The sequence below is a fragment of the Aethalodelphis obliquidens genome, unplaced genomic scaffold (genome assembly GCF_003676395.1).
Source record: "Aethalodelphis obliquidens isolate GAN/ISIS:26980383/991018 unplaced genomic scaffold, ASM367639v1 scaffold104, whole genome shotgun sequence".
Lineage (NCBI taxonomy): Eukaryota > Metazoa > Chordata > Mammalia > Artiodactyla > Delphinidae > Aethalodelphis > Aethalodelphis obliquidens.
The window spans coordinates 1,107,939-1,135,632 of NW_020838048.1; the positions used below are offsets into that span (position 1 = coordinate 1,107,939).

Below are 27,694 nucleotides of genomic sequence, written 5' to 3' on the forward strand. Positions count from 1 at the left end.
ATTCAACATGGATTGACAGTGTTATGTCTACTGCGAGTAAAATGGACCAAAGATCATTTCAAAAGCAACGTATTCCTCCTTAAGGTAAAATTTTCAAAATTACATAATTTCTTAGATATATAGTATATTAAAGCAACATATCTCACTTTTCCACCCCTCCCCCCAATAACAGAAATAACACATTTTATTGCTGCAATGGAGGGGAAGCCATAGTATCTTAAATAAAATTCTCTGCCATTTGTATATGTGGAAAACATCTAACTTCATGCTTCTGTACTCTACTCTCTTGCTTTGAAGAGAAAGCTGACGGCACTTTCTGCCAGCTTTTAACACACACCACGTGGCAAGCATGCCACTGTTTTTGTGAAATCATAGCAGGCACTGGAAATTCAAGTTTCTAAGACAAGTTTCTTCTTGGGGAGCCTGTATCGATTTGGGGGATGAGGCTTACATTTAGAATTAGCTTTTACTTAATGCTTTAACAGACACATTGTCACCTGTGCCAGGGGCTGCAGAAACTATTCATGTTGAGTGGTATAACCTAGGAATCGTGAGAAGAGAGACGATTTCACAGCAACAGTGGAGTCCTGATGGATGCTTAAAGGTTATCATTTTGGAGCTCTGTGCGGAATTGTCTTTTATACACATTGCTATTCCTTCTACATTTAGGATAAGTTAATGGGATGAGTTCCTGTGGCTCTTCAGTGGCTGGGTATGGAATAGTATCAGGATGCTTTTGGCTGCAAGGAAGAGAATCCCTGCTGGGACTCACCACCATAAGAGCAAGACTGGGCATGTGCCTGGTCCATTGCGTCTCTCCCGATGACTTCCTTCCAAGCTCAGTTTCAACCTCGTCTCAATGGGCTGATTTCTTTCATCATCATCAGATGGCTTCTAGTTGCTGTCTGAGCTTTCCGATCCTTATTTACGGCCAGTGGATATGAGGCGGGGTGGGAGGGGGGAGTCTCCCACAACCAATGGAAAATAAGTTTTCTCTTTAATCGATCTGGGCCAGTTTGGCATCAGGCCTGGGTCCTCACACCCCTCACCTTTTACATTCCCAGGGGAGGGCCTCGTGCTTAGATTAACCCAGACGAATCATTTGGAGAAAACTGCAGTGCCCACTAGAGAATTATATCACTAATTCATTGAAAAATCCCATCCTTAGTTGTCATTTCATTGAAGTATTTTTTCCTTCACTCTCTTAGGTTGCATTTCCAATCTGGAGATGGTGGCTAGTGGAAGGGAAGAAGAACGTGTTGGGGTTCTTCATTTCTAGACTGATTCTCTGCATTGGCTAGGGGGTTTGAACAATCACTTTAGGTCTATAAGCCTCACTTTCCATAGATTCTCTTGAAGGTTCCTTTCTGACCAGAATTCTAGGTTTTATGTGGCCTATTTCTCTCATGTTCGATGGACTGGGTTATGCCATGTTTTATGCTGAAAATTTTTAAGCTCAGGGAAAATAATGTGGTTTGAAAACCTACTTCAAACTAGTTTTTACATAAAGTACATCAACGGATGCACTCTTCTTTTTTAAACATCTTTATTGGAGTATAATTGCTTTACAATGGTGTGTTAGTTTCTGCTTTATAACAAAGTGAATCCGTTATACATATACATATATCCCCATATCTCTTCCCTCTTGCGTCTCCCTCCCTCCCACCCTCCCTATCCCACTCCTCCAGGCGGTCACAAAGCACCGAGCTGATCCCCCTGAGTGGATGCACTCTTAAAAGACTACATTTCGGATAATTCCTGGTTAACCAGTGCTTTCCTCTTCCTCTATAAAATGTGCTGGCTTAGAAACAACCCAAAAGTCCATCAACTGATGACTGGACAAACAAATTGTGGTCCATCCATACAATGGAATCTTATTCAGCCATAAACAGGAATGAAACACTGATATATGCTACAATGTGGATGAATCTTGAAAACATTATGCTAAGCAATACAAAGGGCCAAATATGGTATGATTCCATTTATAGAAATGTCTAGAATAGGTAAATCTATAGAGGCAGAAAGTAGATTAGTGGTTGCCACGGTTGGGGTGAGAGAGGAACGGGGAGTGACTGCTAATGGGTGTAGGGTTTTCTTTCAGGGGTGATGAAGATGTTCTAAAACTGATGGTTGCACAACTCTGTGACTAGATTGGAAACCACTGAATTGTACACTTTAAAGGTGTGAAGTGTCTGGTATATACTTATAGCTCAAAAAAACAATGTGCTGGCTAGTCCCTACGGCTAACAGATGCCCCTCTGCTCCTAGTAACCGAGTAGTCAGTCTACCAAGAGTCAGTAACTTAAGCAAAACGAAAGACGATGCATAAACCAAGTCTGTACATACTAAGGAGTGATTAAGAAGGGTTTAAAGGAGAATCACTAAAAATACTGCCACGAAACTGGAAAGCACTGGGGAAATCCTGTAAACATCCAGAATAATTCTTTGCTCACTGCTTCGCAGTGGTTTCTACACTTTGCTGCAAAGAAACTGGAAGCGGGATGTTAGACGATGGCTGTGGATGAGCTAAGAAGCGGGAGGTGGGCTGCTGACCCTCCTGCACCCAGAGAAAGAAACAGCCTCAGCCCCACGTTGGAAGCTTAGCAAATGGTGTCCTTTTGTGCTTTCAGTTAAAACGTAAGGCAAACTCATTTTATGATTTCCTGTTTCATCTGACTTAAAAAAATATGTGACCACCTAGAGGGGTGGGACAGGGAGGGTGGGAGGGAGGGAGACGCAAGAGGGAATAGATATGGAGACATGTGTATATGTATAACTGATTCACTTTGTTATAAAGCAGAAACTAACACACCATTGTAAAGCAATTATACTCCAGTAAAGATGTAAAAAAGAAAATGACTCGATACTGTTCAGACAAAGTATTGCATTAGGGCAGCATTTTGGACCTTGCTGCCTTTCCCCACTCCACCTCTCCCTATTCCTTGGTTTCCCCAGCTAGATGCTCTTCAAAATTGTGTGTAGATCAGAATCCCCTGGAGGGCTTGTTAAAATGCAGATTGCCTACCGCCAGGGGTCCTGATTCAGTAGGTCCCGTGAGAATTGGCACTCCAAGAGCGTGCCCAGGAGATGCTGACGCTGCTGACCCTGGGGCCAGGGTTCGAGCTTCCCGTTCCTCCTGCTTCCTTCAAATCCTCTGCACTTCCACACGCCCCATCTTTGCGATACATTTACAACGGCCACGTATTTACACAGCCGTGGGTCAAAGTTCCAAGTAGGAAATGTGAAAGCAAATGTTACGTGCAAATGCCACTTGTCCAACGTTGCTTATTCCCAAGTCGTCCTTGAAGTTCTCCCACTCCCCTCAGTTCTAAATGTTCTAAAGAATTCCACCTTTGTCTTAATAACGAAAACCTTTCCTTTGAAAGCTCATCTCACATCGCTTTGGTAGGTGACGATGGGGGCGGGGAAAGGTGACAATGGGGTGAAGACAGTGCCCACCCAACGGGGACACAGAAAACCCCTCTGATACTGGGTACTTCTATGTGAATCGTGGTCTCAAAAGGCAAACGCTTTCCTGGTGGCCGCTCCCCTGAGCTGCACAGGTGTTCTGGGTCGTCTCTGCTGATTGAGCTTCTTCACCACATTCGCTTGCAAGGGCGTAACAAAGTGCACAATCAGAGTGGTTTGAACACCAGAAATGTATTCCCTCCCAGTTCTGGAAGCTACAAGTAAGATCAAGATGTTGACAGAGCTGTGGCCCCTCCGAAGGTGCTAGAAGGTCTGTTCCGGGCCTCTCTCCCAGGTTCTGGCAGTTCTTGCTTGTGACAGCAGAACTCCAGTCTTCACAAGGCGTTCTCCCTGGGTATGTGTCTGTCTCTGCGTCCAAACTTCCCCCTTTTTATTAGGGCAACAGTCACGCTAGATTAGGGCCCACCCTAATGACCTCATCTTAAGTTGATCGTCTGCAAAGACTCTCTTTCCAAATAAGGTCACTCACAGGTACTGGGGGTTAGGACTCCAGCACCTTTTCGGTGGTGGACACAGTTCAACCCGTAACATTCATGTTTGCAGAATGGCTGTGAAAAACCTCACCAGCGCCAGGCCAGCTTGTCCCTCTGGCGTCTGCGCTCTGTCACTGCTGAATTGCTTCTTTGTTTGCACACTTTGCTCGGCAGTGACATTGCAAACCAGAACTGCCTTGGTCCCTAGCAAGTCTTTGCCCTTCTGCCAAGCTCAGCTGTGCTCATGGCCACAATGGCATCCGCCCCTCCAGATGGGATAAGCGGCTGATGGTGGCCAGCTCACCTCCTGCGAAGTAACAGGAAGAAAAACCAACCAGGCGACTCATCTGCCCTCAGGTGCCCCTCATGACTGAGTTTCCCAAGCAGATTCTGGACCCAGATCCTCGGTCTTTGACCAAGTAAAGTGATTTTACTTTAAGAAGACTCTGACCACTGAGTTGCCATGTTTCTTTCCTGCATGAATAAGCGTGTTTCTAATTCCTTCTCTAATTCATTTTACCCTTGTGGAGAAGAACACTCAGAATCCCAGACTTGGCATAAAGATGGTTTTAAGCTGAAGACATCTGAGATTCAACAGATGCAGAAAAAAGCCTTCCTGAGCTTCCCTTATCTGACTAAAAGCAACTTCTGGGAAATGACGCTACCATAAATCCCCTCTCTGGGGGAGTTTTATGGTCCTGATGGAGACAGAAAGACTGATCTTACCTGTATAGACAACCATTATCAAAAACTTTCTTATCTCCTGTCTGCTCTCCTAAAAACCCGTTTGTTTTTCTTAAATAAACCTATTTGTTTTTCCCTTAGAAGCTGTTTCTCCCCACTCCCTTTTCCCTGCTAGGTTACGTCTGTAAACCTTTAACTATTTAAGGACCCAGATAATTCTTCTGTTGGTTCCTGTATGCATATGAAATAAACCCTTTTCTCCTGTTAAAGTGTCTTTTGTTTAACTGGTGATTAAACACCTACACCCTCTAAGCAAACGTGGGCATCTTGTTTGTAAGGAAACAAGAAACAGCTTTGCTCCCCCTAGTGGACAACGGAAGGTTCGGTCCAAACAGCAGGTCCGCACACTTGGATGGCCTGCCACCAAATCCTGGTCCTGCTACCTTCCAGCTATGCGGCCTTGGGCAACCCATTTGAGTCTTTTGTGCCCCCTGGAAAATGAGAATAGTCATGGTTCCAGTCTACGGCTTGTGGGGGATGAAATGAGTTAAGGTGAGTGAAACTTAGACCGAGCAGGTGTCGTCAATAAACGTTAGCTCATCGTACCTGCATTTGCAGCCGAGGGCCCCAATTTATTTTTTCTAAAGTGATCTCACATGGGACACCAATTATACTGCCAGCTGTTGAATACGTGTTGTATGGCTGCCGCAACTCTAGGTATTTTCTCACTTAACCCTCAGAACAATCCTCGGAGTTGGGTGTTATTATGCTTCGACTACTCTGAGAAAATGGAGAATTAGCCACTTAAAGTAACTGGTACCCAGCTAATGAATGATAAAGCCGGTAGTCAAGCTGTGTTCTCTCTGACCCTGAAGCCCACACTTTGAAACGTCACTGTTTCTTCAATCATTAAATACTTACTGAGCGCCAACCAGGAACCATGGAAATACACGCCTGCTTCTCACGTTTACTATGAAAGTTTAAATCTTAGGAGTGAAAAGGTGATGCATCACAGGCCACCCGCCCGCCCACAGTGTCTCCGTGCTTGCCATCAGCTTCTCCCCAGACTGTCTCCTCCTTTCTCTAAAAACCTTTTTATCTGGAAAATAAAGTCCTACCTTTGTACTTGCCAGACGGTGGGCGGCCTTGTACTTTTTCTCCACTGCGTGGTAAACTGCTCGATCGTATTTATACACATACGTTCAGCCAACATTTATCAAACACCAACTCTATGTCCGGCCTCTGCCAAGTCCTGAGGACGTCGTCCCCAGCGTCACGGACAGAGTGGGAATGACCTACGGATAAAAATGTACGGCCGTACCCATAATGCACAGCGACGCTTGTTAACACGGCCACCTGCGCCAAATGCCGGAGTAAGCGGCGATTCAGCGTGTTTGTGGGAGGGGAGGAGTCAAGCTAATTTTACAAGAAAATTAGCATTTGACTGAATAGGAAAAACAAGGAAGAGCATTCGAGGCCCTTGGGACAGAGGCAGGAAAGCGTGTCCTGTCCGTGGGAATGGGGAGTTTTCTGCACGTGGCCAGAGTATATGGGGAGAGATGAGATGCAGACGGCAGATCGAGACCAGATTGTGGAGCGTTTTGAAGTCATCATGAAGGATGTGGACCCTGTCCTGTAGGCCAGAGGGAAAAGCTGGCCCCGATGTTTTTTAAGCAGGGACGCGCCTACGACAAAATGAGTCAACAAGCCTGGGATCCCAGGGAGGCTGCTGGTGAGACTCCCTGGACGGAGAGGTGGGTAGGGGCTGGAGACCACGTGGCTCCACGTGGAAGTCGAGGCTGCAGTTGGTCGTTCAGGGCTGTTGAGGCACCGTGGGGCGTTCGGTGTAGATGTCAAGCAGGCTGTTGCGGACCTAGTGGCTAGCAAGGCTGCAGATCAGGGTGGCCACACTTAGCAAATAGATGCTCAGTTCAACTGGAATGTCAGATAAGCAGCAAATCCTTTTGCAATATTTGTGTGTCCCATGCAATATCTGGGACAACGAATCTTTTAAAAGTGTAAGTATACCCCAAATGGTACCTGAGATACACTAAATTAAGATTAGTCATTTACCTGACATTCCAGTTGAACTGGGCTTCCTGTATCTTACCTGGCGACCCTACCTGAGAGGTACCAAGGTGGCGCACTCTGGATCCTGACCCCTTTCCCTACCATGCCAGTATGTGGAGCTTTTATTACTAAACCTGGGATGGCCCAGGCAGACTGGGATGAGTCCGAGTTGCTCACTCAAGTCTGAACAGATGTTGCTCAAATTGAATTGAGAGAATTTTCCGACCCTTATGAAACCTGCGGGGGCCTTCGGTTGGGGCTGGTGCTCTGTGCACCGTGAGGAACCGCAGACCACGCCAGGCCAGGGGTCCGCACCCCAGAGACCACTGTCTGCAGCTCCACGTCTTCACGACGTCATCCGCTGCCTTGACCGTGCCAATGAATTCCAACCTTTATTGGAACTTTCCTGTGGTTTGGATTTTCTTCTTGAGAAGAATATTTGCTACTGATTTAGTCCTGTTTTAAAATTCTGTCCGGTCGAGATGTTGTCCTGTTTTCATCTCTGTGTGACTCTTCCTCAGTCATTTCCTTTCTTCTCAGTTCACTTGAGTCCACCTCCTGCAGTTTGCTTATCAGAGCGACATACACCACAGGCCTGGACTCGGTCCTGACATCTCCTTAGATTTAATCCCAATGCTGTTTCTCTGTCAAGCAGATGTGTATTAAAATGTGCATAAGAAAAGAAGCTGGGCTTATTTAGAAACTTCTTCAATTTGCACAAACTCCATTGGTAGAAGAGATTTTCTTTTCTATAAAAACCCACAACAAACGTATGTTAATAGCTTCTTAGATCAAGACAGATTCCTATTTGGCCATTTCTGCCATCATTCTGCCCCATTGGCAGAGACACAAAAACGGTGACTGAGTATTCAAAGATGCAGAGACATCTGTGGCACGTTGGAGCCTTTTTCTTTTCTTTTTTTCTTTTCCGGTGCGCAGGCCTCTCACTGCTGTGGCCTCTCCCGTTGCGGAGCACAGGCTCCGGACGCGCAGGCTCAGCGGCCATGGCTCACGGGCCCAGCCGCTCCGTGGCATGTGGGATCCTCCCGGACCGGGGCACGAACCCGTGTCCCCTGCATCGGCAGGTGGACTCTCAACCACTGCGCCACCAGGGAAGCCCCTGGAGCTTTTTTCTTGATTGTAGGATCTCTTTGCTCCCAGGAATGAGTGACTTCAACAGCCTGTTAAATGGTTTTGTCCAAATTGAAAGAGTTTGGTTTTTTTTGTCTTGTCAGGCATTATAACGTTTACAAGGTGTTAGAAATGACTCCAATTTCGACTCAGGTCTTTGGGGCTTGTGTGTGTGTTTTAAAACAGCTTATTTTCAGGCACAGAAAACAAACGTATGGACACCAAGGGGGGAAAGGGGGGGTGGGATGAATTGGGAGATTGGGATCGACATATATACACTATTGATACTATGTATAAAATAGATAACTAAGGAGAACCTACTGTACAGCTCAGAGAATTCTACTCAATGCTCTGTGGTGACTTAAATGGGGAGGAAATCCAAAAAAAGGGGATATACGTATATGTATAGCTGATTCACTTTGCTGTACGGTAGAAACTAACAACATTGTAAAGCAATTATACTCCAATAAAAATTAATTTAAAGAAACAGCTTACTTTCAATGTGATAAAGGCATCTGAGAAACAAGCTTTCACTCGCTAAGCTAAAGTTAGGGCCACTGGGCTGAAACCATCAGTACATGTACGTACATGGGCATAAACAAGCACAGCACACACACACACACACACCACAATTTAATTATATAAAAAATATTCCGAGCCATGTTTTCTGGACTATTCTTGATCTATTAATAGATAGACATACTTTACCTTTTGTGACACAGACGTCAACCTCAGGGCCATCTGACCTGGCAGTTTAAAAAACAGGACTATTAGGGCAAGAACCTGGTGGGGGGGGGTCCCATATATCAGGCAGTTGAGTCCAGAAAGGAGACAGAGAACTGGCCAGACTGGTGTCAAATTCAAAGCCAAGAAAACACAGAGTCAGCGGGAGGAGAAAGAGAAGAGGTGGCACAGGAGAGCAACCTGTGGTCCACAGTCAGACAGCGTTTGCTCTGGGTCTTGTTGGCAACTTTGGGCTGTGTGTGGGTAGCCAGGAGGAACCAGAGGCCGGCAGGCGAATCCCTCCCGAGTTCCTGCCAGTGGCAGAAGTGCTGGACCCAGTGACAGAGCTTGAAGATATCCTTATCATTCCCCCGATAAGAGGTATCAGATAACATTTTTAGACTTCACTATTTCGGCCCGGAAGCAAAAGGAGCATCTAAGGCCTATAGTGCAGATGTAATTTACAAGGATTGTGTTGGGCAACACCTGTCCAGCAGGTGGGAAACCTGAGTTCCCATCCTGGAGCAAACCACTTCCTCATCGACAACTGAGTTTCAAATGAGTGACAATCAGCCTTCACTTGCTTCAGCGTCACCGGGTTACGTCCCCAAGCCACCTGATATTTTTTACTAGCTCTTTAGCTGTGTATGTATAGTACTGACGGTATTTATTACACTTGGACTTGGGGATAGGGAAGTGTACGTTTGGAATGGGGTGCGAGTTCATTCACTAGATTTAATGCCAGGGAACGAAGGCTTTGCTTAACTTTTTATTCATTATGGCACAAGTAAGAAATTTAGGAAACACCACTGAAAATGTCATCGCCAATATGAAAATTAAGAGTAGCATGTTTTATAAAAAAAAAAAAAACCATCTTTTTCTATAATACACATTCCCTTATGAAGTGAAAAAAAATTTTCATAAAATACTGAAGCGAATTGCCACCCGCTGGTCAAAAATTGTTCTGCAGTTGAAAAACTTCAAATTTACTACTGCACTATGGTAGGAACACTTTACACTACACGTAAAATTACCAAAGAAAACATTTCCTCAGCCTTTGGCACAATGTAAATACAGAGCTTAATCTTTTTCCAAATATGATTTACTTCACAAAGCACTGCATATAATCTGGTTAATACTGATTATGGGGCAAAAGGAAAAACCATGTTCTGTAACTTGAATACTCTCTTTTGACCCTCAAACACTTTATAGCTGGATTCCAGTTTGCAGTTTTGAAAAATACATAAAAATCGTACATTATAAATATATATTATATATGGTCTATATAAAATTGAATTTGACCTAGAATGGGAAGGACAACTTCTTAATTATTCTTTCTTTGTCAGGCACGGCCTTTCTCTCTGAATTCTTTCTAAACAGATTCTAAAAATATATTCCATACTGTACCAAATTTAATATTTTCCTTAAAACATATTCAACATGAAAAAGCATTCAGTGACTATATTTTTTCGTATCTCACTACTATAGAAAAATATGGCTTCTCATATTCTGTTTTATTTTGTTTTGTTAGTGTTTTCCTCAGGCATCGAAGAAAGGGCTGTCCCCAGTTAAAAAGCTACGGCCAAAGCACAGAAACCTGCTTGTGCGTATTCTAGAACACTCTATAGAATCTCATTACTTAGAATAAGTGATTTAAAAATGTGTTCCTTCTGTTTTCTGTGAATATAACATATAGGATTATCATACATAATCTGTTACAGAATATACAAGAGTCAAAACTGAAGACACATAAATACAATTAAGCTATACCAAAGCAAGAGCTTTATCTTATACAGAGCCAATGTGAATAGCTTTTAGACTGGGTATTAGCATCCACTTCTGGTTTTGTTTTTTCTGAAGGCTGGCTATGCAATAGAATCTTATTATAAATGGCCAGGGTCCTAGTGCTCTATATCTTTAAGTGAACTGACTTTTCTCGTGTTATTATTTTTTTTTAAGTGTAAAAGAAGAAAAACAAGTAAGTGCCCAATTGTCCAACCCCACTTTTTCCCCTACGGAGTGGAAGAAGGCTGTGTGGGACGTGAGGGCTGAGCGTGGAGGGCTCATCTCATACCAGCGTTTCCGGGAGGGCATCGGGGTTGTCGGTGGATAAGAGCTCCCAGATCTGCCACCGCTCCCTCTGCCAGTCGAGCCAGCTGGGTTCCCCTAAGGTCTTACTGTTCCGATCGCTGGCGGGACTGGGGTAGGCGCTGCTCGCTTTCTGCTGGGCGGCCTGACGCTCTCGCTCGGCTCTTTGGATTCCCTCTTCCAAAGCTGTTCCCGAGCCTCCTTCTGGCCTCTGAGGCCTCCACAGCGGCGGCTCCGCGGGCTGCTGGGCCGATGCTAGGGCCTGCTTCCCTGGACCAGGATACGGAGGAGGAGGCCTCTTGTCGCGCCTGGCACCCTCTGCAGGTCTCTGGTGCAGAGGCTTGGCTCTCCTCTGCAGCCAGGCCGCCTCCGGCTCGCGCTCCGCGAGGTCTTCGGTCCAGCACGGCTCCGGCCTTGGCCTTGGCGCGCGCCTCCCGCCCCCGCCGCCCTTGATGGGGGGCGTGCTGCAGACGCGGGCCACGGGGGCGTGCGCCCTGCACTCGGCGATGGTGCTCGTGGTCTGAGTCCTGCCAATGACCTGCGCACTGCTGTCCAGTTCCATGGGGCTCCCCTGCCACCGGGGCCAATTTGGGGACAGGTTCCCTTGCGAAAGAGAACACGGCCCCGGTCGGAGGGAGCTGCTTTCAAAAATGTCTCCGTAGGAACCTGGGAGCCGGAGAGAAGGACGAGAAATGGAATTGGTTTGTAGAGCCCCTGTCGGGATGCCCTGATATCTCCTTCCTACTGCCAATTTCAAAAACTGAAGAAGTGCTGACACGCTTAGTTGTTGTTGCCTAAAGTGAAAGACCTCCTAGTAAGAGACACGTGCAGCGCTTTTTGATTACTGGCGCAATTCGCGAAGCAGCTCCAAAGACAGATGCCTGGACTCTGACAGGTTAGCTGTCAAATGCAACCGGATAGTCCTTGGCCCTAAGTGATGTTTTAGGAAAGCCCCCTTCTGCGTGGTTATGAAAACTTCTCTGAACCTAGAAGGTGAAAGGAACATTCCCTTCCCGCTCAGCGCAACTTGCAATCCAGAGGAGGCACAAATGTTTCCACGTTTCTATTGTGTCAATTAAAGCTGCAGGAATAAATGAAATGAATCAAAAGTGCCTCATCTGGTGCCAGAAGATAATGAAGACAGCAGCCGCTGTGTACATTCCACCACCTCCACTGTGGGAGAGACTGGCTCGTTGTTCACCAAATCGTCCCCTTTCCTTACTGGATGACATTTCCCAGCCTCCGTTGCAGTTAGGAGGGCCACATAAATGAGGTCTGGCTAACACATGTGCAGAGGTGTGATGTGAGCCATTTCTAGGCCTGGTCTAATAAAAAAATGAACAAACAAACAAACAAAAACCCAAATGCACTCCTAGTCTTTCCTGCTTGCTCCCTTCCTTTAACTTCTAGCCCAGGATGGAAAAACCACGGAAGACTCCAGCCTCTGAGGATGGGGGAGCCACCGGCTAGACGGAAATTGAGCCCCTGAATGACTCTGTGGAACAGAGCACTCCCACCCTTAATCGCCCTGCACAGTCCACAGTGGACTGGGCGGTGAGGGAGAAATCAACCTGCGAGAGGTTAAGCCACTGACATTTAGCGGGTGTTTCTTACAGCAGTTAGCCTTCCCTAACTGATACAACTTTCCTCAGGAAATTGAAAGGAGAGCAAAACAGTGCATTTCACAAGCAAACGAGGAGTTCCTGGGGCCTATGTCCCCAGGCTGCCTTTTCCCTATGGATTTGCCCTGTCCTCTCATTTCGTTTTAGTAGGCAGGGAAAGAGAGCAGATCATTTTGGGGAGAGAGGGGCATGTGAGCATTTATATAGGGACAGATCAGAGTTGAAAGAGCGAAGGAAAACAGAGCAGAATATCGTGGAATACTTTATCCTTGGGGGGAAAGGCAGTAAAGCACTTCATGGGATACAATGAGATGTAGTTAGATAATGGATCAGAACTCAAACTGGATTAGAGGCCATTAAATTAAAAATGTACCATGCTTTAAAACTGTAATACGGGAGGTGTTACAAAACAATGAGAAAGGGAACATATACACACATGTACACACACATATACATACATACACACACATTCGGGAGAAACAATAAAACAAAACAATTTACACACTTCATGCAATATATTAACATGTATTCCAGATGGATTAAAGAATTAAGGGTTAAAATAATGGAATACTATGAAAGGGAAAAGTGCATAGATGACTGACTCTCCAATGCTTAAGTAAAAGTAAAGATTAATTTTGTGAAATAATTCACAACAAGAGAGAGTGATAGACTTACTTACGTAAAACATTAAAAAAATTTCAGATATCCAAAAAGGGGAAAAAACTGCAAGGGATAATAATATCAGTGGCAAACAAAGTGGACAAAGGCTTAACGTCTTTATGATAGGAAGAGTTTGTAAGAAGCAATTTTAAAGACACTAGCACACACAAATAGCCAATGACATAACTGATAATCAGTGGGCGAAATTCAGCTGATCAATAGAAAAATGAAAAAACACTGGTGAGAAAGAAAGGCCAATGAAAATAGTACAAGTTTGCTCTTTAAGGAAGCCAAAATGCAAACGCAGTGATTTGCAATACGAATGAGGTTCGAGTGACACGGACAGTGCAGTGAAATGGCACTGCCACCTACAGCTCATGGGGCATCAGACAACGCATCTTCTGTGCAATGTGAAGTGACTGCACCTCTGAATTCTTGAAAAGGTGCATCATTTTTGACCCACTTTCCTATTCTGTTTTTTTTGTTTGTTTTGTTTTTGTTTTTGCTGCACCACGCGGCTCGCAGGATCTTAGTTTCCCAACCAGGGATTGAACCCAGGCCCTCAGCAGTGGAAGCTTGGAGTCCTAACCACTGGACCGCCAGGGAAGTCCCCCACTTTACTATTCTGGATTTGTAACTGGCTTTCTGAAATTTTGTGAATTTGTTAATAACTTAAAATACCAAAAAAAAAAAGTTCCATAGAAGAGGTCCCTGGCATCATGACTTATTACTACATCAGTAAAAAATGGAAACAACTCATTGTCCCAGCATTGGGCTCTAAACTACGAATATGCATCTGGAATACTACATGGCTCTCAACAATAACAATGGAAAATAACTGGAGAATGGACGGGAAACAAATCACATAAAGGTACACAGACAGAATGACTGTAACTATCTTTAAAAACTCTTGCAAATGAAACGAAATAAAGTCAAAGACTGATGTACTTTGGCGGAAAGGATAAGTATAGCTTTATCCCCTTTTTCTCTGTTTCCAGCATTTTCCAAACAATATTTGACCAACATGTAATACGATGATAGTAAGGTGAAAATGAAAGGAAATTAACTTAAAAAGTAAATGAAATACCGGTTTTAAAGAAGTATCCTTTACCTGTCATTCCTGGGTCTTTGGATCCACTTTTTAATGTTGAATGCCAAGTTCCCCAGATATTGAAAGCCTCCTCTGCCATGTCTAGGAAGAAGTGTATAAAAAAGGTATGTAACTCACAATCAAACTGAAGAGCAAAAAATCAATAGACAAATATGTTTATAACATCTCTTTTGCTCAAAGTACTATATTCGAGATTGTGATGGACACAAGGCAGAATACGGTGCAGACCTGCCTTTTAAGATGCTTATTCCATTTGAGATTTACAAAAAGGCTTTTTCTCTATGATGGCTGTGGTAGACAGAATAAGGACTCCCACAAAGATGTCCGTGTCATGATCCCCAGAACCTGTAAAGATGTTATATTCAAAAGGGACTCTGCAGGTGTGCTTAAATTACGGATTTTAAGATGAGGAGATGATCCTGGATTATCCGTGCGAGCCCGATGTAATCACAAGGGTCTTTATAAGAGGGAGGCAAGATAGAAGATGCTACGTTGCTGGCTTTAAAGATGGAGGAAGGGGCCAGGAACCAAAGAACGCAGGCAGCCTCTGGAAGCTGGAAAAGGCAAGGAAACAGATTGTTCCCTAGAGTCTCCGGAAGGAACACAGCCCTGTGGACCCATTTTAGATTTCTGATGTCCAGAACCGTATGATAATAAATTTGTGTGTTGTTTTAAACCACTAAGTTTGTGGTCTTTTGTTACGGCAGCAATAGGAAACCAGTAGAATTGTGATGGGTGGCAACAGCTCTGACCGCATTAACACAGAGACAGAGGAATAGTTACTTTATCTGGCAGCAACAGAGTCAGTCCTGCATGTATTTATTCATACATCCCCTTAGTCTGTCTGTAAATATTTACAGCCTAAGGCACTATCTTAGGTGTTTTCACCGTCTCATTTAATCCTCACTACAATTCTGATAATAATGATATTTCTAGAAGCAAACGTCTACCGGATGCTTCCCTGTGTTCCGCAGTTCATACGCATTCTCTCATTTAATCCTGAAGAGATGACCCTGAGTCCATTTTACAGATGAGGCAAGTACTCTCGCATTTTAAAAATAAATTTTATGCCTGATGGGAACATGGGTTACTGTTTTCATTGTAAATTTAAAAAACATTTTGACACGAATATTTGTAAAATTAAAAAAACTGCTGTGATTAAAAACACCAAAAGAAAAAAAAAGCCCTTTCAGAGTGGCTCTTCGGATTAAATAAATTTGAGATAAAATAGTAAGAATTTGTACCGTGTCTTCCAATTATTACTTTAAAAGTGTCCTGTTGAGTCCTGACCCTGAGGAATTACTCTGTGGAGGGAGAGAACAGAACCAAACATTCGGTGGTCAAATGAATTTGAGAAAAGCTGCAACCCATACCCTCCCTCCCATTGTGGAAATCCATGGTGCCCACTAGCACTTTAAAGAGTTTGAGAACTTGTACAGTGGAGAGACCGTTAGCTTGGTTAACCCAATATTTCCCAAATGTATTTGACCATGGAAACCTTATTCTGCCTAAAAACGTCATCTCCCATGGAGACCTCTTTGGAACATGCCAGCTTGTTATATAGTAAGTTCAGCTTGTTCCTTTTATAAAAGTTAACAGCAATGGTTCGGTGACATCTTAGCCTAACAAATACGCACCCCAACCCACAGGCCAGGACACATAAAGTTCCTCGGATGCTGGAGCAGAAAAGCCAGCTGGGAATGTCAGGGGCTGTCAGAGCTTGAGACCGCTTCCCAGCTAGCCGGGTCTGCAGGGACTCAGACTCAGAGTCGGTGTTTGGCAGGTCCTCAGTAAATGCTCATTGAATTAGAGAAACGTGAAATGGTGAAGGGATGGAGAGGAGGTCCAAATCACCCACATCAGGCCACATGCAATCAAAGTCACTGGTGGAGTTACCTTTCCCAAGCCTTGGTCCAGGAGAACTCTCCCTCGACTTCGAAGATGGCAAGTGGCCCACCCGCACATACTGCTCTGGCCCTTTGTAAAGCTTCTCTGAGCCCCCCGGGGCCACGTCCTCTTGCATAGCCAGCAGGGAGCGCTCGGACAGCACTGGGGAGTTGTTGTCATAAGGGGAGAGGTCTCCGCTGGAGGCCTTGTTGGAATCTGTGGACGAATGCCTTCCTCCCATGGAAAAGGAAACTTCCGACCTCAGCATGTCAGGGCTTCTGGCACAGGGAGACAATTACAGGTGCATGAGTGTGTTAACAATGAGCGACCAGATTCAAACAATCCGACGGTTTCACACAGGACAGGAGGAGAATGCATGGACACGGGCTGAAACAAAAAGAGCTTCTGAGCAAGGTTCCAAGACTCCTGTGTCAATAAGGTGAAAGCGTTTCTATGAAGTGGCCAGCAGATGGCAGTAAAACCCAACAGATGTTACAGGAAACAGCAAGGCGAAGTGGGGCGGGGGAGGGTGAAACACATGGATGCCTGTCTTCTCCAAGGTGCATCGCTGAAATGCCTGTTGGATCAATCCCTGTTTCGATTTAAAAATTAAAGTCTGATGCTCACTATCTGTTAAGTAGGGAAAAACTGTAGATAACTCTTTTACTTTCCTCAATAACCTGAATTAAAAATAATTCAGCTAAAACTATGATTGAAACTTTACGTGTAGTTCATTATGGCTTTACGGACACCTTTTCTCCCCGCACCCAAATACTTAGTGTAAGTGAATCCAACCTTCCTGAGGACGAGAACAACGATGATGCTGCTGGTGTGATGAGGACGATGACGATGATGACGCTGGTGGGAATAACTGTTTCATGGTTAAAACGGTGGCTAAAAGGATAAATATATGACCATCACTAGAGTCCATAGTATTTAAATACACCTAAAAAGACTCTACAAGGCACTAGTGCTTTTACAAATTGATATAAAGCGTACTAATTAGCATATCCATTAAGGTTTATATGTGCATGAGTTGTCACAGCAACAGAAATAACCGTGAAAACAGTGAGCGGAACAGGAAGATGAGAACATCAGGAACAGGACAACAAGAGTGTTGAAAGTCTTACCTGGGAACATCTGTATTTTCTACCTTCCTCAAAACAGTGGCCCTGACATCTTAAAGGGAAATGATCACAGATTGATGACAAGTTCCCAAACCCGTTTCTGTTCCCCCCCACCGCGCTCCCCCACTTCACTTCTCTTTACTTGTCTTTGCTTTCTTTTGGTTTAATTTTTCAAAACAAATCCTTTGTGATCTTAAAAGAAGGCAAACCCATGCCCGAGCAAGGCTTTCCTGACCAAAGGGTTCTGTGCATGCAACACGGAGGAAGGACGCTCTCAGGGGGTCTAGCTTCACGGTGGTCTCCAGCAGGGGGTAGTGCCAGGGGAAAGCATCTCAGCAGCTGTGTCATGCTTTCCCTGTCACCGAGGCAGCTGAGGGAATTTCTTACCCACATGGAATAAACAGTCCTTTCCTTGCCTCCTGTTTAAACCGATGACCGATAACCTTATGGGAAAGAGCCAGAGGACAACCACGAAACTTTAGGCCTCCAGTGAATGAAGGAAAAATAAAAGGAACTTACTACTCCTGCTGGGAAGTGGGGGAAGAAAACGATTTAACCTCCACCATTTAATTAAAGGGGGAACCCTCCCTAATTCTAGTGGAGGGGACACAAAACAAACCAAACGGACACTTGTCTGTCGTCATGGGGTTCGACTCCCGCTGAGGATGCTTTACTATGAAAATGAGAAAAATACGAACGTGCTGAATTGGTAGCAACACAGAGCTCAGCTCAGAATCAGGGTCCTATGTTCTGACCAGGGCTAGATATCAAATTGCTGGGCTAATTTCAGTTGTTTTCCCTGTTTAGTTGGCATTTTTCCATTCATTAATGAAAATGTCTTATGTCTACTCGGCAAGAATAAGTCATAGTGGTATATCGATAAGAGTGGGCACATAAAGCCTTATTTTATGGGCCGTTTTAAAGAGAGTCAAGTCAATTCACTTGCCAAAACAAAATAACCATCAGGGCTTCGAATGCTTTTTGGTCCCTTTACAATAGGAGGAAAGTTTTGGAAAGGTCGTATTGTAGCTCATGGAGACCACAATAGTTCGGTCTCATAGCTGGCTCTTCTGTCTTACAAAACATATAGAAGAGCATATATTAAGCAAAGTATTATAAGTTGCAGATTCAGCCGACAGTTATGTGCATAAAGAAAAACACCTCATGAAAGAAATTTCTTGAACGTCTCAGTACTAGGGACATTTGGGTTTCTCCCAGGCAAGCAGGTTATTTTTACCTACTTGGAGGTAAAAATTATTTCTCCACATAGAAACACGGGTCATGAAATAAAGAATGTATCTCTCTTTGCAATGACCGCTAAAAGGCTCTGAGGAATTGGGGCTCCACTCGAGTTGGCGTATTGGAGCTTGTGTGAAGCCTTTGTGTGTTTCACACCCCAACTTCAGCTTACCTTATCACTCTTTCCACTGCTTTCCTTTCCCTGGCCTTTCAAGTTACTTACTATGATATTGTTCCACTTTATATATTTTTGCGAGCTGCTTCAATACATTGTTTTTGGACTGGTGTACAGACAGGGAAATCAAGTCCATGTCGCTGGGGGTATTAAAAAGGCAGCATGCTTCATGAGAGCATTCAGTTTGGTTAAAACAAAACAGAGAACAATAACGGCAATAACAAAAATAACTGAAGCTGTCACATTGTTTTCTCCTCCATGATCATGGCTGTGATGGGATCTGGTCCAGCAGAGGTGAGGTGGGGGGGGAGAGGTGGAAAGCCACTGTCCTCTTCCTCTGTCCTTTGGGCTGACTCTGCAAAACCTCACTCAGTGGTTCTGATGCGGCCGCATCGCTATCACCTGGGAAATGCATTACTTGTTGGAAATGCAAATTCTCAAGCTCCATTCTGGACCTCCTGACAGGACTGGCCACCATATGCAGGGCCCAGGGCAAAATGAACATGCGGGGCCCTAAGATTAAAAAAATGATTAGAATTTCAAGATGGTGAGAGCAGATCACTAAGCCAAATGGGTGCTCCTTCTGAGTACGGGGTTCAGCCCATGAAGCTGGCTTGGCCGACTGAAAGGGAACCTCTGGGGGCAGGGCTTTAAGAGCCCACCAGGTAATTCTGATGCTTGGGGAAGTTTGAGAACCCCAGATACCAAACCTACCTGCCTTCCCTCAACCCACAGATGTGACCGTGAGCTATGGATCTAGTAAGAGTCAAATCAGGAGGGAAACCACAGATAGTGGCAGCGGGGGTAAATGTGGTGGTCCTGCAGGATCCGGATAACCGAACGTCGTTTGGTGATGGCTCAGAACGTGTTAAGGGGAGGCGGGGCAGGAGGGGCCAACCTGCCTTTCTCCGCTCCTCTGTGTCATGCTCCTAAGTCCACCCACCAAAGTCACCACAGCTGCGGCCCCAATCAGGGGAGAAACTGCAGGACGTGGCTAGAGCTAATCCCTGGAGGTAGAGGTGAATGAAGCAGACACGGACCATGAACCTCCTCAGGGTGGCTGGGGTCACAGCCAGGGACACGGGCAGGTGGGGACACCCCACGAGAGGTGATACCTCTTTTCCCAGCCCGCGTACTTGCCCGTGGCAGTGGAAACTGATTGAGTGCCCATCGCAAACAGCCTGTGGTATGTACACTCATGGGAAGTAACCCCTTGGCCTGAGAGAAGCACAAAAGTTGCTATTTATACAGAGTCCGTTATGTGGCAGAAATTGGACTAAGCTCCCGTTAACAACTCTCCTTGTTTCTGATCACAAGTCTAGAGACGAGCCAAAGAAATGAGGAGATATCAAAATGACATGTCTTTCTAGCAGTACCGGCATTAGGGGTCGAGACTCCTAAAACTTGTTTCATAAATACTATTCAAAATGATTAAAAATCAACAGTAAAACGCTTGTTTTATGCTTAGAGTTGGTGGGCCCTTTTATATGTTTAAAGTATTTCCTATTTTTCATTTTATTTTCTCGGCAGATGTCAGTAAGATGGTGGCCAAATGTGCCTAAGAGCCCACGCCCAAGAACCGTCTTTCCACACGACAGCCCACCAATTAGTAAACAAAATAAAACTCCTCAGAACTCTCACTATAACATCGGCAGTTCGGAGTTTTAAAATGTTTTCGTGTCATTCCATTGCTTTATCATTAAATCAAGCGGAAACAAATCCAGGACCCTCCCTCTGGACAATGAGACAAGCAACCACCGACGTCTCCTCTAAGATTTGCCTCTGAAATGATTCTACTCTAGGAAGACAATTTGAATTCAACACTCCGAGTAAAGGCAATAAAATATTCATGCATTTATCTAAACTATTTATCCTAACCAGTGATTCACTGGATGAGAAATCGTTTAGAAGCACAAAATGTTCCCTCTTTCTATGTCTCGGAATTTCATGGATTTGAGCGGATGGATACACTGCCAGTTGACGTGGGGTTGCTTCCATGAATGGAGAGCTTTCCCGTGAGACCTGAAAGCCCCGGGACCATCCACAGCATGCATGGCCGGTCTCGGCCAACCAAACAAGCATGAGATGGACGTGGAGAGCGAATCACTTTCTCACCCTTAGCTGGTCCCTCCAGGTCAGGGTGTAAACACGCTGGCAGGGTACTGTGGGCAGGCCTGTACTGCAGCCGGAGGCACAGAACTTGTTCTGTGGATAAACGGAAAACTCCGGTTCAATCACCGGAAGCGGCCAGCCCAGCCCCTCACTGAGCAACCCCAGTGAGGAACACCTTTGGGGATTTCGAACTTGCATCGGCTTCATGCTTGGCTTAGCCATGAACGGGTAAACCTCAGTCTGCTGGTACTCAAAGCACATAACCATCTCGGACACTATTAACGGTACCAGGAAAGGAATCCACTGCCACAGTAGCTCTGGACTTATGGACGATTTTCACATTCATCGTGCTCAGTTCTGCAAAGCATCCCTGATGCAGAATCCTAGGGACAAATGCACCCTGCTCCAAAGAGACGCTGACCTGGATCCAAACTCCCACCAGGACATAAAGCCAGCATCCTGGACGTTAGAATTCGCCCAGGTCTTCTAAAATTTTTTGATATGTTGCTCATCAGAGATTTTTGGTGTTCACTTTGATTTTTAAAAAATACTACACTTCAATATTGTTCATTTTGATGACCGTTTTAACACACCCTTAAAATCTGCACCTCACTCCCCTCACCCTAGTCCCTGCCCTGCCACGATAATGTACTTCTGTTCTGTTGCAAATGCCTGCGTTTTAACATACTTTGTCCTCTTTGACTCCATTCTCATCCCCTATTACCTTACAACCCTAAATCAAGGGGGAGGGTCTATTTTAAGTATCTTTGAAGAAAAGAGCACATAATTCTAATAAATATACCAGACAAGCAATTAAAAAACTGGAAGTCTTTCATTGTTAGTGAGATAAATCTCTTCTAATCTCCTCTTGGCATTCCATTTTAGTTGAAGCCAAAAATGTAAGTAGACAAGCACAAGAAAAAAATACTGAATCCTACTCTCACTCCCCCAATTCTGCTGTCGCACATAAAGAAGGGAAAAGACTCAAATCAAAACATTAAATTCCCAAATATCACTAAATGTTTCATCTTTCAAAACAGAAATTTTGATGAATATGTTCTCGTTCTTGGTTTGACACTCTTTTGAAAACTTACTTGTCCACTCCAGATAAAATCTTGTGCAGTTCCCACGTGGGGCACAGGAATCTAAAACCTTATTTAGGTATGTGAACTGACGGCAAAGAACAGAAGCTTCAGGAAAAAAAATCAAAGGGTTGGAAGAGAAAAATGAGGCAGCTCGTGCATATCACTGCACTTATGATGTTCATTTTAGAAGCTACTGTTGCTTCCCACTCTGTGGTCTTCCTGCAAATCCTTTCCATTCTTACCTTTTATAGCCCTCGTAGCTGAGTTTTCACTAAATAAGGTCTTCGGAACAAGAATTCTGTCCATTCCCATTGCGCCACAGCTTATCCAGATTCTCGACCTCATGACCTGCAAACGCAATCGCTTCCAGTCCCTTCAGAAATCTACCTGGCCTGGTGCGAGCAGGTCATGTTCCCAACTTCAGTGCCTTTCACCCTCACCCCTCTGTCTGTTCCAGAACTACGCCATCATCCTGATGCCAATCATATCAGGTGAGCTTTGCCTTTCAAGACAGTGCCACAACTTAACGTGGATGGGTTCTCTCGCGCCATATTGCCTTCATAGGTTGCTGTCTCATGGACAGCAAGGTAGAATCTAGTGACACCCGAGGTTTTGGTAAGTAGTTGTAAATGAACAGAATGGTGGAATTCTAAGCAATGTGATAATGATCACTAACAAGTACTAAGCATTTATCTAAAAACCAGATTCTATTCTAATAGCAGAACAACTCCATAAAGTTAGTGTGACTTTTTATCTCTAGTTTACAGATGAGGAAACTGAGACAGAGAGAGATGAATTTCTTTACCCAAGACCGCACAGCTAATCGCAGTGGAACTGGAATTTGGACTCAGGCAATGTGGCTCTGAATCCGAAGCTCATAACCGGCACGTTGTATCACAGAAGGGTGTGCTATTGATGGATAATTGACATGTCAGTGTGGCCGGCGCTGTCTGGCATTGGGGGTACTACAATTTGTCACCACTGTATTCTGTCGTTACCATGATCTATCATCACTGTAATTCTTTGCCGCTGCTTCTTGATTTAAGCAGCGCTGCTATTTAAGGGCTTCTGCCCTCTGTGCTGGCCTCTTTATCGTGTCCCCAGCCAGCTGACATATTTACTTTTATGACCAGGCCCTGATTCAAGCTCCCCAAACATCCAGGCCTATTGACAACCTCTCCAGCCTACAAAGTTCCCTGCAAATCCGTGCTCTTCTCAGAAGATAGCGAAACTCCACGTGGATCTATGGTCTGGAGCGCTGGTTCCCTTCTTTGTCAACACAAAGACCCCTTTGGCATGTAACAAATCACCTACCTCAAGTCCCCGGATGACAGTAAATACGTAGTAGCTAATGGGGCAGCTCTCAGCTGTCAGTTCTTAGCCTGGCTGCTTGTGAGAAACACAGGGGAGCTTTTAAAAATCCCAGTGTCCAGACTGCACCCCGGAATAAATGAATCCAAATCTCTGGGGGGGGGGTGCCCAGGCGGAGCTGTTCTTCAAGCTCCCCAAGTGATTCGAACGGGAGGCAAGGCTGAGAACCCGGGGCTCAGCACGTATCATCTTCACCCTTGTAGGCCTCCTTCGACAAGTCTGCAAGTCCTTAAAGATGTACGCATTTATACAGAGAATGGATAAACAACAAAGTCCTACTGTAGAGCACAGGGAACTATACTCAGTATCCTGTGATAAACCATAATGGAAAAGAATATCAAAAATGAATGTACATCTATATGTATAAATGAGGCACTGCTGTGCAGCAGAAATGAACAAAACATTGTAAATCAACTACACTTCAATAAAATAAATACTGAGAGAAGAAAAGAATATGCCTTGAGATTTTAAGCTTTTGCTACTCAAAGGCTGGATCATGGCCCAGCAGCATCACAGCATCATCTGGGGGGGGGGGGCTTGTTAGAAATGCAGTTTCTCAGACTCCCTCCCCTAGACCTACTGATTCAGAAAGAACATTTTAACAAGATCTCCTGGTCACCTGGATGCATAGCGAAGTTTGAGAAGCGCACCTTTCAAGCACGAAGAGACTACCTACAGCGCGAGGGTTAGGACGTTTCAAGCCTCAAGAGGCCGCTAAAAATAAATATTTATTTACTAATGTACGGATTTTCACTTCATGGTAGCATCATCGACCTTCTGGGCTGCTACCTGACCTGTACCTAGAGGAAAACAACCAAACACTCGCTTCTCCTCACTGCCAAAGTCTCCTCCAAATGTTTTCTGTTCGGTACTGCTAGTCTGCAACATCTCCAGTGCTCCTGTGAGCTTACCTTCCTTTTCTGGAAGCCCTGACACTCACCTAAGATCGTGGTGTAGCGTCAGCTTGCCTAGGCCTTACAATTCTTATTCCTATAGGGACAGGGAACAGAAGACGCTGCACCATTGTACAGTTTGGGATGGGCTTAACATGTACGCTTCCTCCTTTTCCTAAGAGTAGAGAAAGAAAGGCTCACTTCTTGGCATTTACATGCAAAGAGCGTATTGAAAACCACATCAAAATAACTTCTAACATCTATTCTTCAAAGTATAATATTCATATATTTTTAAATGTCACATAAAAGCAGAAATTCGATAAGTCAAAAATCAGTGGCTTTTTTAGGTGTGTGTTTTCTACCTTTCCCACAGAGAAGTGTTTTAAAGGCAGCTTAACGAGGGATTCACAAAGAGAAAGGCTGCCATGTCTGTTCTCTTGCACAGGGGAGGGAAATAAGTGAGTTCCTTTAAAGTCCGGTGACACAAGATCTCCTATGAAGAAAAGCCCTTTGTTTGTTTAAATTAGAATCTCCACCTTGATGATAGGAATCTAGGAACATTTTAAGCGAGCCCAATTCTCTGATATGAAACGCAAGACCATGAAATACCAGCCCGTGTATACAGTCTGAATACATTTTTATTCCCTCGTGGCTCTTAGGGTTTGAATCCTGGCAGAACGCCTTACTTGAAGCAGAACTTATCTTGATAATGATTGGCACAGAAATGGATTTTTAAAACTGCTCTTGAAAGGACAATCCCCTTAAAAATTCTTCCCTGTTCTACAGGACATGGAGCAAAACAATGTGCAATTCCTTTCCACCAAATTTCTCTAAAGAATGTAATTTTTACATACCTGAAATAGTTTTAAATGAAAATTAGTACATCACGTTCGACATCAATACAAAAGAACAATTTAACACGTGTCCACGTTTCTGAGATACCATTGAATAAGACATGCCATGACAGTATTTTATGTATGACTCAGAGGGGAAAAATGCTATGAATTAATTTAAGACATGTCGCTGATTATAAGATTAACCTCAATTTCAGAGCTGATAAAACATGGGGGAAAATGTGTCTTAGAATTGTTGAAATTCAGTAGATTAACAAGCACAGCATAAGATGATACTTTCACGAAGGAAACAATGTTTCCTGTCACAAATTTAAGGTTTGGTGTCATGGTGGCAACATCACTCCTGGTTCATGCCGCAATATTATCCCCGTAAGTAGCTTTGTTAAAGTTCACCCCCATACACTCTGCCTCTAGAGCAAATGGTTAACATAAATCATAAAATCTGACTAAGGGGAAAATTCAGTGCTTCTCCTTTGGGGGAAAAATGGTGGCTAACCGTAGCCTACTGCAAGGCTTGTATTTCCCTCACTGCAAACATGGGTGCTTGTGTATACCGGCATGCATTGCGTTTTTCTCAAAAGGATGCTAGCTAGAAAGAGCGGGAGAGTTAGGAGGGTGAGCATCTCTAATTTCATGGGTACCGAGGCCTCGGCTGAGGCCTGTCTTGTGGTTTGCTAATGTATCTGTCCCGTTGGTAAGTTACACACGTAAGACGCATCCAGGCGCAGCCTTAGGGGCCCCTAAGCACAGTATTTAGGATTCTAGAAGTGGAATCACTGATGCACATCGCTGTCAGTTCCTGAGCTTCCTGCCAGTGCGATTTAGTAGGTTTTTTTTTTTTTTTTTCCAGTAAACACAGTCAAAAGGACCGCAAGGGGCTAGAAAAAGAAAACTGAAACAGAAAAATCCCATAAAGCAGTTTCTAGTTTGATAAGTGCATTGGTAAGACAAGCATTTTCTGTTTAGGTGGATCGATCAGATTTGCCAGGAAGTCACCAAAATTCCACTCAAGTCACCCTGCGTGGAGTTATGTAAACTTTTCTAATTCTTTGGAAATGAAAATAGAAATCCCCAAGGCGGCTTCAGAAGATGGAAAAACTGGCATACTCACGAAGATTGGGAGGCCTTTCTTCTGAGTAAATAGTCCACAACATCGGGATCGGTCTCTAACAGGCTCATCAGTACTTCATTCTGGAGATCCGGGGGAACCTGCAGGGGCCAAATGCTGAGGCATAAATAAAACCACTCCAGAAGGAGGCAAACTACGGTCACTGGCAACTTGACAACAGCATATAAAAGGGTGCCTTAAAAGTTGTAAGAAAACAGAGAGATCTCTTGGTTAAAACCAAACCTACACCAACCCATACAGCCAGTTTCATTCTTAGGACAAACTGGATGATTACCAAATAGTCATATTCAATAGTCAATTCAATTCAAGTGGGGTGAACTGTCACGCCACTTGCGACCGGAGACACAGCCTAACCATTTGGGTACCTCTGTTGCTCAGACTCGATTTTCTCGGCTTTCAATAAGCAAAATATTGCGGTTAAGAGGAACGGTGTTTGTAATTTACTGGCGAAATGGGGACACTTTCTAGAGTTCATATTTAGAACTATGCCAAGACAACAGGCATAAGTTAGGACTGTCTTGGGCAGTTCTGGAACATAGGATCCGTTTATCAAGGACGGGCCCTGGAGCCGGAGACTGCTTGTATTTGAGTCCCAGTTCCACTTGCTGGGTGTGGGAATTCTGGCAAGGTATATGACCTTTCCACGTCTCAGTGCCCTCAACTGTAAACTAGAGATAAGAAGAGTACTCACCACAAAGGGCTGATGTGGTGAGTAAAGGACTTACTACATGTTGAGAACTTAGAAAAGCACCTGGCAAATAGAAAACACTCCAAAAAAAATGTTGACTACTACGTTTGCACATGCCCCTTTGTCATTCAGTGCCGGCCTTCACTCCTTTCTTGCCTCCTGGTCTATCAACAATTAAAAGTTTCTTGCTGGGCTTCCCTGGTGGCGCAGTGGTTGAGAGTCTGCCTGCCGATGCAGGGGACGCGGGTTCGTGCCCCGGTCCGGGAAGATCCCACATGCCGTGGAGTGGCTGGGCCCGTGAGCCATGGCCGCTGAGCCTGCGCGTCCGGAGCCTGTGCTCCTCAACGGGAGAGGCCACAGCAGTGAGAGGCCCGCGCAAAAAAAAAAAAAAAAAAGTTTCTTGCTTCATAATTTGATGAGGCATTCACTAGACTGTTATAGATGAGCTTCGTGTGTTTCTCTAAGCCTAATCCTCAGTGCATTAGAAGATGACCTTACAATCCTAAATCACTCACGTAGAAGTTTTTTCTGGGAGAAAAGATTGAACTCGGCTCCAGTGGCTTTCTACTCTGTAGATGCTGGTAGCTCAACCACAGGAAATTCCAACTGTTGAGGGAAAATACACGTTCAGTCTGATTCTCTCACATGTGGGCTCGGAGACAAGACCCTTAAATACTGTGGGGACACGTCTTCTGAGAACGAGTGTTGGTGGAAGAATGGCCTTCTGCCTCTTGCAGAACTCAATTCTTCCTGAGCTCTAAGAAGCTGGATGCAATTTTATTAACAAAAACGGGGATGAAAAAGCAACAAAATGCTTTCCTCCTTTCATAAATCTGTTCTTCCTACTTCATTCTGAATCGTCATTAATGACATTGCCAAACCCTAGTCACACAAGCTCAAAATCTGGGCTGGATTCAAGCTTCTCTGTGTCCTTTTCCCTCCCTGTTCGGAGCTGGGAGATCTACTTGATTTCATCTCCGTGATGCCTGTTACTTCTTACCTCTCTTTCCCATTCCAACTGCAATGATCCAGGTTTGAGTGTTCATTACCCGTTTGGAGTGGTCATCTGTTGGCCATTACCAG

The 27,694-nt window shown here is 44.5% G+C and overlaps 1 protein-coding gene across 2 annotated transcripts in view; it reads right to left on the reverse strand.

Annotated features, from left to right (window-relative positions):
- Positions 1-9,326: 9,326 nt before the first annotated feature.
- ARHGAP6 (Rho GTPase activating protein 6) overlaps positions 9,327-27,694 on the reverse strand; it is a 487,363-nt gene continuing 468,995 nt past the window's right edge. For both annotated transcript variants that reach the window (XM_027096555.1, XM_027096556.1), the window contains exons 10-13: positions 25,906-26,003; positions 15,948-16,216; positions 14,052-14,132; positions 9,327-11,324 (exon numbers count right to left, since the gene is read on the reverse strand). In XM_027096555.1, coding sequence (XP_026952356.1) covers positions 10,639-11,324; positions 14,052-14,132; positions 15,948-16,216; positions 25,906-26,003 — 1,134 coding nt within the window. In that variant the 3' untranslated portion in view covers positions 9,327-10,638. The remainder of the gene's footprint in view (positions 11,325-14,051; positions 14,133-15,947; positions 16,217-25,905; positions 26,004-27,694) is intronic.